Source organism: Echeneis naucrates, chromosome 23 (assembly GCF_900963305.1).
Source record: "Echeneis naucrates chromosome 23, fEcheNa1.1, whole genome shotgun sequence".
Lineage (NCBI taxonomy): Eukaryota > Metazoa > Chordata > Actinopteri > Carangiformes > Echeneidae > Echeneis > Echeneis naucrates.
Genome location: NC_042533.1, coordinates 8,747,129 through 8,759,575, shown reverse-complemented (window position 1 = coordinate 8,759,575; position 12,447 = coordinate 8,747,129). Strand labels below are relative to the sequence as shown.

General features: G+C 42.1%; 1 protein-coding gene across 3 annotated transcripts in view; it reads left to right on the top strand.

Annotated features, from left to right (window-relative positions):
- foxp2 (forkhead box P2) overlaps positions 1-12,447 on the top strand; it is a 101,686-nt gene that overhangs the window by 75,326 nt on the left and 13,913 nt on the right. For all 3 annotated transcript variants that reach the window (XM_029494710.1, XM_029494709.1, XM_029494711.1), the window contains exons 10-12: positions 1,060-1,164; positions 7,177-7,264; positions 9,147-9,230. In XM_029494710.1, the coding sequence (XP_029350570.1) occupies positions 1,060-1,164; positions 7,177-7,264; positions 9,147-9,230 (277 nt within the window). The remainder of the gene's footprint in view (positions 1-1,059; positions 1,165-7,176; positions 7,265-9,146; positions 9,231-12,447) is intronic.

Sequence of the window (12,447 nt, the reverse complement as noted above, 5' to 3'; positions counted from 1 at the left end):
CTCTCCAGCACCACTAAAAGGAGGCTTGAAAAAGATATCTTTAGAGGTAAGACAGCAAGAAAGACAGTGGTAGGAAAGGAATGAGAAAAGAAGGAAGAAAAGGAGTGGAAAAAAGACTTTTTATCTGCCCGGGTCCCGGGGGGTTTGTGGTGTCTCATAATGATCGAACAAGGAGTATTGTCAGGAGCACTGCTTACTAACATGCCACAGATCGATAAGGGAAAAGCCCCTCTGTAAAACATAGCGTGAGCTGCACCAGTACTGACACACACATATACAGGAGGGCCACACACGCAGGCGTGCAAGCACATACTGTAGTCATCGACCCCGCACAAACACGCACAGACATAACCTATAAGTAGGCAAACACACACATACACTATGCATTCCGTTCTTATTCACATTTTCACACACAGACAGACACGCACAGCAGTGCCAAGACTAAAGGTTAAACTGTCATCTTTAATAGGATGTGCTGTCTAGGCAGGGTCGTAACTTATTTGGGTGCCATTTGAAAAACGCCTGAGCACCCCTGCTCCCCTTGTCCTCAAAGAACATAAGTTACACACAGTATTAATCTCCTGATGAAAATTATATGGCTGTCTGGATTTTTAATGTTTACTTGAAAGCCTCCATCCCTCCTACCCATAATAGCTTTATAAGATGGGATGGTGGCTGTGGTAGAGACAAAGCTACAGCTCACTCTACGGTAGCTTTTCACCAGGGATGTTTGAGTGAAGCCATGCTCAGCTAATGTATAGTATTATGGCTGATTATTCCGATAAACTGGACACGAATGACTAGATATGCCCTCACACTTAATTACCAAAAAAAATTATTTTAATCGGCTGCTGTCAAAGTATTTGTAAAGTTCTGTTTCTTTAATTCACCTGAACTGAAATCGCACAAATCTCCCCAAGCTTTAATGAAGCTGATGCTTCCTTCTCCATCTCACTCTCATGGCCGTCCTCCTCTTGGCTTGTGTGTGTTCATTTCTCTTTCTGTTCACCCTCTCCCCCCTTTTTGTTTTTTGTTTTTTTTTTTTTGCTCCGTCTCTAGTTCACTACATGAAGAAAGTGGAGGGACCCACCCTTTGTACGGTCACGGTGTGTGCAAGTGGCCAGGCTGTGAGAACATCTGCGAGGACTTTGGACAGTTTTTGAAGTAAGAACATGCAGAGATCTAACCACTTCAACACAATTTGTGAGATGTGTGTGTGTGTTTGCACACGTACCAGCAAATATTTTTATTTATTTTTACTGTAAAACACACAGAAGTTCTCCTTGACTCTATGGCCCCTCCTCTCTGTGGGTATGGAGGAGCCTAACAAAGAAAACATCAATGCTTTTGCAAAGAGCACATTTTGACCTTCTAGACAGCCGGTTGACAGAGTTCATTTTGAGCAGCGCAGGATTCAAACCAACTCTGATCCATAACAAATCTCCTTCCTGGCATGGAAGGGCCTGATAGGTTTGTGAGAAAGCGTCAAAAGCTAATGGCAACTCGCACGGCCGCACACTTACCTCCACAACAAAGGCCCCCATTCACTGTTGTCATGGTGCAGGCGCCAGAGCAAATGAACTCTTCATGCTCCATCAACAATTTAGTTAATTAGCTCATTTGTAATTGGCCGGCTTTGTTGCCAGGATGTTAGTGGGGGGACATCAAAGGAAGAAGGTGTTTGCAGCACTGCTGATTACAGGTTATCACATTGCCACTCACTGAGAGCCTCTCTCTCTCTCTCTCTCTCTCTCTTGCTCTCTCTGTCTTTCTTTCGTTCTCTCTCTCTGTCTCCCGCTCTCTCTCCCCCCCCTTCTCTCACTATCACTCTTTCCCTGACTCCCTGTTCTCACACAGAGAAAAGAAAGGGAAAGCTTTAATTTAAATATTCTAATTAGATTTCTAATTAACTGTGAAATAACGATCTGGCGAGTGTTTTTCATGGGCTGTAAATGTCCATGTGAATTCACATAAACTCTTGAAATCAGGACATTGTTCTGGTGTATTTTCCAAATTCAGTATTTTTCTGCACTGGTGACTGTAATAAGTTACAGAAGGCTAAAAAAAAAAAAATAAAAAATCCTGATACAAGAAACTAGTCCATCCATGGGGATCTGCTGGAGGATTTGGGTCAGGCATTTTCTAATTCTACACCAGCTTGTGAATGAAAACTAGAGGTGTATCTGTAAATGAGGTGACTTTAATAAACTTGGTGTTTTGCAGTCCGACAGGACATTAGGCTGTTTTTTCACACTTTGTCAGAGCATAGGCCAGCCTTGGATTTAAATGAGTCTGAGGTGAATGTATCTTGCGAATAGAATCTGACACGTGTGTTTACGTATTTCCTGTGGAATATGTCCCCCATACATGTTAAGGTTAATATCAATTTTCTGGAGCAGGTATAGAACATCCATACTGCAGGTGTGATCTTGTGTAATTTTATGAAAAGCCAGTTGGCTGTTTGCAGTCCGCTGTCCGGCCTGGACTACATGTACACTAATCCAGGTAGAGGAGTTTGCCTTGCAGCTTGGGAACAGATGTGTGGATGTGAGAAGGCAAGCTTTGATCGGATTAGCGGGTTTTCTGATATCTTGTCCTATCACCTTGCTGCAGTTACTTAAAGAAGACATCAGTCTATCCCTCTTCACTGTGTCCACACAAACACACATCAGACCATGTCCTTTTAAGATACTGTGTCTTGGCGGCTCAGCTGGTTATTCAGGTAAGGGACAGAGATACACCGTATAAAGCACGGTTTCTGTGAATGCAGTAAGCTGCTAAACCAGTGCAAAGGGATGCACGCTTGTAAAGACAAACTGAGAGAGCGAGAAAACAGGTAGATTTCGAACTTGAAAGTAAAAGCACAGGTTGGCAGACAGTTTTGCAAGAACACTTGCCAGAACATTGGCTTCTACAAAACAGAGCAGTGTCTTGGCTCAGCTCCCCCCTACCTCACTACACATATCCTTGTAAGTCAGAGGCTGGCTCTTTACTGTAACCCAGCCAGCACATGAAAACAGACACCAACAAAGAAGGCAGACTCGTCATCAGAACAAAGATGGCTGCTCTGTGGCGTGCCTTGGAGCAGTGATTGTCGGTGTCAGAATGAGTCCTTTTATGTTTCCGGAGATGCCAGCCGACTACACACACACACACAGATGCACACGTGCACACACACACACACAGGCACAGTTTAAACAGGGTTACATAAAGCGGGTGTCAGATTTAGATGACAGTTTAGATGTTGGTAGTTGGGTGTGGGTTACGTATGCAGGGAGGAGGAGTGGTGGAGGGGATGCAAGTCAAGCTGGCGTCTCGTAGCTCACTGCAGGAGCTCAGCTCAGCAGCAGTGGCACGTTTAGTCACCTATTGTTTTGTTGCATGAAGAAACTTGTCAAGATCAGCATTTAATAGCTCTTCAGCATGCTTTTAAGTGCTCTCACCTGGAAAAGCTAGCCTCGAGGTGGCTGGTACCCGGAATTAGCTCTCTGAAGTTCAAAATGAAATAATATTACTGGGAATCTTTCTGAGTGTTGGGTGTTGTGGTTTGTGTGTGCATGTGTGTGTGTGTATTTGTGTTAGCTACACAAGATGAGAGGGAGAAACGTTTCCTATCTTAGTGCAGTTGCTGGAGTTATCTTAGCAGGGAGCTTTTATGGTTAATATGAAAAAAAAAAATTAAATTCTTAAACGTTTAGCATAATTTGTATAGTGTCATGAAGCCACATTCATCCGTACAACCCCCACTACACTCACTTTAATTTCAGCCTCAAATTCAGCTTCAAATGATGAAGAAAAAAAAAATATGATCATCATCCTACCCAATTTGATTTTTCATAACCAGTATTATACATGTCTTGTCCTCCAAACTTTGGCCTTTTGCCTTTTATACCCTTTTTTAAATGAGCGTCCTCCCACCTCAATAACACACAGTCAATCTCCACATAAACAGATACTTGCTCCCACACACACACACACACACACACATACACATACACACACTAAACTCTTCCACTCTCTGTCACCACTCCACTCTCCTTATTACTGGCAGGGAAGCAGACTCCATGTTAAAATGGCAAGCTCAGCCGCTAACCTGAACGTTGGTGTCTGTAACCCGCTGCTAATTAAACCCACAAGGCAGCAGCCAAGTGTCCTCATCGCTATATAATACACACACACACACACACACACACACACACACACACACTCACACTGTGGAGGCAGTCAGGCAGGCCCCTGGCCCCTGGATAGCTGAGTTTCCCTCTACCCCTCCACATGTCTACTGCTCTGTGACAAGACCTTTAAAACGCAGGGCATTACTTATGCACCACCACCACAGGGACAGTGTGTGTGCATATGTAATTGTTTATGCACAGCAGTAGGTAACGTGTGTAGTAGCTGTGTGTATTTATCTTCCATTTCTTATCTAACTGAGGTGGCGTTGGTGTATGTTTGCGTATCACATGCAGACAGTTAGACGGTCTCACTTGCTGCTCTCTGCTGGACCTTTATAGCCCCTGATAATACACATAGACAATTAGCAGAAATGCATCATCCATATATGCTGACCTGAGTAGATTTATTATTAGGCCCTTTGTGGACGTATACATATTCATATGCGCAGCTGTGGGGAAAAACCTCTGAGATGTTTTGCTCGGTTCTCTTAAAGAGATCTGGGGGATGAAAAACAATGCCCATGTCTCATTACTCCACCACCTTCCATCACTATCAGTCTAATTATTTGGTTTTATTTGCTTTGATTTCTCCACTGCCGTCCTTTCTCCCCTGTTGTCACATGGCCTTCATCACATGGGTAACTCTCTCTTCAGGGCAGAAATCAATGTCCCTTGAAAAGTGTGCTTCAACAGTAAACAAAGCCAGGGCTGACAGTGAAACATGCCTCCTCCTCCGCCTCTACGTTTAAATGGCTACACCTGATGCCACAGTCCGCTACTGTGTCTCTTTTTTGTGTCTTCATTTCTTCATAGTTCAGTTTGCATTTTCACCAACAAATTGCAGTTTGAGGTAAACATTAGGTAGGACAGATCAAAAGCCAAAAAATGGCTGTAGAGAACTAAAATCACACTAAAGGGATTTTCTGTATAATTACAGGAAAGACACTGTTGTCATTTTTGCCCAAATTTCTGGAAATAAGGTGTTCTTTCATTATTGTTTTCTGTCTGCTCGTCTCTATCTGCCCCCATCCTCCCTTTTCTGTGGCATTATTAATGCACAGTAGGACATGCTGCCATTTGAATATTTCATAAACGCATGTAGTAATCTGCCTGTAATCACCTTGCTAACTGGCCAGCGGTGTAACGTGTGTGTATGAGAAAAAGTGGTTGGAGGACTGCGGAGAGGTCTTCGTGAATAAACACACACACATCGACAAAATATAAGAGAAGCAAGCTGCTTGTCAATGAGAGGCAAACTTAATAAAGATTTTTTCTATGCCTTTCTTTTTTTGTAATGAGGTATCTTCAGGGACAGCGAGCAGCCCGCTCTGTGCTTTTGAAGCAGCTGTAATTCATGACACACGCCATACATCAAGTGCATAAGATAGCATTATGGGCAGTGAAATGAAAAGGGTATTTGCAACATTAGTTCCCTCATCCTGCGAGGGACGTGATTAAATGATTAATGAAATTCCCCCTTTTTGCATGCGCATTCTGAAACAGCAATTAGGCACAGGGCTGGAGAAATCCACCAGTTCGACCCTCCCCTCTCTGCTGCTATCCCTCATCCATCCCGTTCCCCACCCCTCCTTTTTTTTATGCTACCTCATTCTTGATTTATAATGAAACATTTCCAAGCATTAGACCTGAAATGGTTACAAAAAGAATACGTAGGGACATGATAGAAGGGTTTTAAATATGTGCAGTGTAATTGAAAGCTACAATGCTTCGATTCAGATTTTGATTGGCAGGCCAAGAGAAGCCGGCTCAATGAGTTGTCTTGTTTCGCTCATTGTAGATAAACAAGAAGTGCTGGGGTTTAGAAGAGAATCAGGGGAAATATGTGGTGGGAGTGTGCATATTTGTATGTTTGTGTATCTGTGTGTAAGCGCACTTTTTTTTTTGTGTGTGTGTGTGTGTGTGTGTGTGCCAATCAGTGTTTGTGCAAGTTCATGATAGTGTAAGTGAGTGTGTGTGTTCTTAGATAAACTGAAAGCCAGAGAGAGAGGGAGAGATTTTGTACTCCCTCTAATGCACTGGAGGCAGCGCTGTAAATGATCATTGAAGGGTCTGCAAGCTAACCTATAATTACTGGAGATAAAGTGGCAGCTCTGGCATTTCATAAGCATGCCTCCTCAAAGCTTGCTTTGTGAGTTTGTCACCAATGATCATTTAGATAGAGGCTCATTACCCAGCATCACAACACTTTAGAAACCCCCTTTTCGCCCCATATTTGTGTACTGTGTTTTTGTGTGTGCATATGTGTGTGCCTGTGTATGTGTGCTTTGGAATAAAGGTCTATCTTAATGGTGAAGCTCTTTTGTGTCCTACAGACAAAATCCAATCAAGACAAAAACCCTCATTGACTGTTATGGCTGTCTGGCTGCCTTTTTCCTCTAATGAGGCGAAGACACCAGATACATTTAATATGTCTGCCGCTGGATAATGCACCTTCAGTTGAAGAGCTGCTTTTGTGTGTCAAATGTTGCTGGTGTTAAATTGTGTGTATTGTTTTCGGTAAACGAAGGAGACAAAGCCGTTCTGCTGGGCTAGCATCTTTTATTCTCCATAGAAAGCAGCGCTGAGGGTGGCACTGAAGTTAGCCATCTAAACTGGCACAGGCCTATTGTCATGTTAAACATGGCGCCACACACCGTCATGTTACTTCTAATTACCTCATTTCAGACCAGAACAATGCCTCCTAACAGGATCCTATAGATAATTGTCCCAGTATAGAAATATTATCATAAAAACAGAACATTGCTGAAGTTGATACTGTAATTATCATCCTGCACAATTTTGATCACGCTGAAAATAAAGCTAAATATCTCTCTTGTGCTGGCTGTGACATTTTTGACAGACTTTAAATCGTTGTTTAACAGACTTTAAATTGTTGTCGCAGCGGTGCAGATAGCACATGCACCGCTGCGACAACAATTTAACACAGCACAGATCCTTCTAAGTCTAACACCTCTCTGTCTCCCTCTGTTTTCCCCTCCAGGCACCTAAACAGTGAACATGCCCTCGACGATCGGAGCACAGCTCAGTGTAGAGTCCAAATGCAAGTCGTACAGCAGCTGGAAATACAAGTAAGTTTTCCTTTAGATAAAGAGTTGGAACAAAGCTACGTGAGTTGTAAAATTTTGTACCATTGTCATCTTTTTCCAGAGTGAACTTTCTCATTCAAGTCACCAATCTTCCAGTCACAACTTTATTTTATTTTTTAAGTTCTGAGTTAGAGAAAGGCCACAGTGTGGTCTGCTTAATATTTCAAGACAAGCAGGACCTGCCGAATTCAACAAAGCCACTAAACAAAGGAATCCTCAGGCCTTACAACGAAAGCCATTATGGCTGTTTTAATTGAATTAAGCGTGTGCTTTATTTTCCCTGCTTTCTTTTTTTTTTTTTTTTTTCCTTTTTCTTTTTCTTTTTCTTTCCAATTAATAGCAAGCGCATCTCTCCAGGTCTGCTGTGTTAATTAACTGCACTTTGCACCTGAAGAAAGCTCAAAAGGAGGGAACTATTTTCAGTAGGTGGAGCGTGACCTTATTAAGGAGTCATGCTGGCTAGATAATGAGAGCGCTGATTGAGCGCTCTCATTATTACTCAGCACTGCCGACAACCGCTCCCCTTCCTTTAGAAACAAATAGATATGTATGTTTTAAATTAGGCTCAAACAAAATGACAGTTGGAAATATTAAATAACCAGCCCCAAAGCCTTAAGAAATTATCCTGTGGCTTTACACTGTGCCATATTTCAGTTCAGATGTAAGCTGTTACTCTTAATAAATAAATATATTATTATTAAAATTTGCTTAATAGAAATATTAGGAATATGGTGGCAGAAGTCTGGTATACCATATTGAGGGATTCCTTGTGCAGGCACCTTACCTAAATTCCTAAAGACCTTCATGAAGCCAAAGCATTTTCTCTTGCATAGTTATTTTCTGTTCCAGTAAACGGTTTGTATTTAATTGTTAGCCAACTGGGGGGCATCTTAAAAGTAAATAGGTGCTGATGGCATGAAGAAAAGTGAATAAACAAGGAAAAACGATATAAGTTACTAATTCAATTTAATCTCGTTTTTTATGTCTTGTTTTTCATTGCAACACAAAGCTGTTGGAGCTTGCTCTTTACACTGTGACCAATTACAGTGGTGCACTTGTGTTTTTTCGGTCCTGTCTCTTCTCCTCCCTTCTCCTCTCTTCTCTCTATTTCTCTCATTTCTTACTCCCACCATCTGGTTTTTCTTTTTCCACAAGAGCCGTCACTTGTAATGAGGCCCAGCTTTGTATGTATATATATATATGTGTGTGTGTCTGTGTGTGTGTCCACCCATACACATACCTCCGTTTCTGTTTCTCTCTCTGTTTGACCTGTGTGTGTGTGTGTATGTATGTATGAAGTGTATGGGGGGGTTGGGCCTTCAATGGTCCAGTCCCTGTCACTCCCTGTGAATTAGATTGATGATAGGCGATAGCTGGGGCCACTAACTGGACCAGGGAGGCGGGGCCGCTTGGCACCCTGTTTGGAAGACCCCTTCACCTCTCAGCAGCAGCTGGCTGCGCTCCATCCCCCTAACTGTGTCCACAGGACTTTGAGCAGACGCTCAGGACTACCTAATTTATGGCCCAAGTAGCTTGTTACTGTCAGAGCCTCTCTGACCTAAATTCTGCTATTGACAAAAAGATGAAATGCTATTTGTTTTGCCTGACCTGTCTGGACCCTCTCCCCTCCTTTCCTTACATCACAAGAGCAGGACTTTTCATCTCTTGTTTGCTTGGTTTATCTAGAATCTTTCCTCTCGTCCTCCTGTTTTTCTTTCTTTCATTCTTCTCAGTCTACAACTGAAATCTTTCATATTTTTTACTGCCATTCTGTTTGGCTATTCCTCTCCCCTCCTTTCCTCTCTGTCCCGCTCCTCTGCTCTAATCTACTCTAATGTACTCTCTTCTTCTTCTCTCTTAACAGCTTTCTAAAGAACGTGAGCGTCTTCAGGCGATGATGACCCACTTGCACATGCGGCCCTCGGAACCTAAGTCATCTCCCAAGCCAGTGAGTGCATATTGCTCTGGCCACTGTAAACAGGCTCGACTATGAACACGGGCCCCTACACAGAAAATGAACAGTTTAACCACCAGACAGTTGTGTGAGTGAGTGAGAAAAGATGAAAGGGAGAATGGGATTTGTAATATGAAGTTACATCTGCTTCTTATCAGGTACTGTGCACCGTGAGAGGACAATAGAGTTTGGAGGTGTATTAGATGGCAGAGCGGTGAAGTCCTTTGCTAAAACGTAGGGTCATTTCTTTGTGATGGATATAATAGCCAAAACAACCTGTTGGCTGCTGATGACTGTTTGGCTCGGTGGCTGCAACGGCACTCAAAAGTGGAATGAAAGAGGAGAAGATATGTCATTTTAACAACAAACACCTGAAAATTACAGCTGAGTGGTGAAGATGGTGTGATGTTGACATAAATACCCACAGTGCTGCTGAAATTGGTTGCCAAAAAAAAAAAAACAGAAATCCGAAATCGTGAAAGATGTCATTGAAGAAGGAAAATTATGTCATTCTCAATGTTATTTCTTTTGCCTTTTACTTTTAGATTGAATGATTATGAACACGTTTCTCCGAACCAGTATTTGAATTTAATGTTAAGATGATACATTTTTGCAAATATTATTTTCTTCCAATTTTAGACGTTTTGAAATGTTTGAGAGCAAAACATTGTTACTGTGTTTTTGCTGCTTAGTAAGTGCCTACTTTCAAAAGAATAATTTCACCTCTCATCATACAATGTAGATAATCACAAGATAGCATAATTATCCCATAATTCCATCAGGAATCAAACTCCCTTTTTATTATTCAATCTCTCTCTCCTCCTTTCCCTCTATCTCTCTCTGTAGCTTTTTTAGTTTTTTATTTTTAATCTTCAAAACTCCAGCAGCTTGGTTCCATCTCGTCCAATAAAGAATTTGCAGCCTATAATCCATGCCTGAATATGAATGAATGATGCTAATGAAGTATTGCATTACATAAAGCACACATGAAAGAACAGCTAATTGCATTTTATGGTGGGGGCAATTCAGACAGAATTCTTAAATGAACAGTTAAGTCTTCAGTTTTAAGGCTCCCCCTGTTTTTCCAGGGGAGGTAGGACGAAGATTGGGCGCAGGGAGAAACATGCATGCTTGTTCGTCCTCTGTTCCGAAGTAGTGAAGAAGTGACAAAGAGAGATGCATGGTAGATCCCCAATGGCAGCATGTGTTTACATCCAGTAGAAATCCAGGTCTGGAACGCCCCCAGCTCCGTCCTTGGGACAAGTCTGAGTAGTCTGTGCTGCCGTCTGCAATATGACTCTTATTCTCTGAATCGTACTTCATTGAATGCTACCTTTTGGCCATGCCATGGATGGATGAGAATCAAAGTTAGCCAGGCTGCAAGTTCTGAATGAGGTGTCTCTCTCTCTCTCTCTCTTCCAGTCTTGAGTGTGTATTGAGATGAGTAGGAGTTGCTCTCTCTCCTCTGTCCGTTTTGACTGTAATCAACTCTATTTTGCCTAAAATGGGATTGCATGCCTGCAAACATGTCACGCTTGTTGCCTTCTCTTGTGGATGAATAGGCAGCAAAAAAGGAGAGGAAATTGTGTTTTAACATTACAAACATACACGTCCATAGGCACATGAAGGTATTTATTTTGAATTGATTTTGCATATTTTGTGGCGTTTCTGGCTGGCAGTGTGTGTTATTTGTTTTACACAGCTCAGTGTCTGGTTTGTGTGCATGAAGCATGCACATGTCTGCACAGCTGGTAAGAGAAGTTGTCACATTTTTGTATTTTACCAAAATTTTCACAAAGCTCTACCTGACTTTAATTGATGAAAATGAATGCATTAAAGCTAAAAACACTGCAGAAAGGACACGACTTTATTTAAATGATTGTTTTATGTACATATGAGTATTAGTCGTATGTAGTCAGTCAGACTTATTGATACAAATGTATTTGTGGATTGTACTTTACATGACCCTCATGCCCAGTTGTCATCCCGAGTCTCTGTGCTGAGCAGAGAACTGTCAATGCAACCAGGCCAATGACTGAAGCAGCTCATTATAGCTAAGTGGGCATATAATTATCATCTGAGAACCCCTGCATCCACCGGAGTCTCTTAAACTTGACATTTTACCCTATTTATCAACACATGCCACAAATGACCGCCGATACCTCCTCCATCTCTCACTGCCTTCGGCCCCACATTCCCTTCCATCTTTCAAGTCAGTTTTAATTCTGACTCTCACAACGGATGCATTCCACTTGTAGACTCACAATTAAGGCAATTTGGTTTGAATATGTAACGATGTCATTACCATTCCAACTAAATTAGTGCAGAGACTAAAAGGTCAGTTAAGAATTTTCCAGTCGGTTAGAGCCTCTCACATGAGATTTGAGAAGTAGGCGCCAAAGTGGTGGAAAAGCCGAATGATTAGCGGGCACAGTTGGCATTCATGCCAGAGGTAACTAGGACTGTCTGGTCCCTAATGTTGAAAGGACAGAGGAGGTGAAGACTGAGTGAGGATGCGTGTGGATTCACCATTAATGTGTGCTCAGAGTTTTTTAACTTGTCTTCAATCTCTTTACTTCCTCTTGAGCTTAGAGTGTCTGGGGCAATAAGGTTCTTTTGATTTGATGAAACGTCATCCACATAGTCGTCAGACAAAAGTTACTTGATCTACCTATAAAGTAAGACTTTAAGTGTTAAGAAAATGAGTTTGCATTGATGATTGTCTCTGCATAGCTGACTCTCCAAATCAGGTGTCCACTCTCTGAAACCTCTTTCACACTGAAGTAGTAGACTTTTTTTTGTTTAACCCATTATCAAACTCATGGCTGTGACAAAACTGCTGAGCTTTGCTATGACATGGAGCACGTCACCTCTACTGTAACGACAGGATTGCCTCATTACAATTGAACAAACAAATTTACCAAACATAACCGTGAGATGATTTCGAGTTGTATTTCAACGGAGGGACGACAGTAACCACTCAATCACTATGGCACTATAGGTTCAGTCAAGTGGAACGCAATGTCACAAAAAGGATTTTGGTGCAGCACCAGGGCCATGTGTCGCATGTTGACCAATTCACACCAACAGCAAACCAATGCATCGCTTCAGTTTGAGAGAATTACACGCAGCTATGGTGAGGGAGATAAAGAAGGAGGGAGGGTGTGATAAATAGAGAGATAAAGAGAGATGGGGCCGGGATAACACGGAG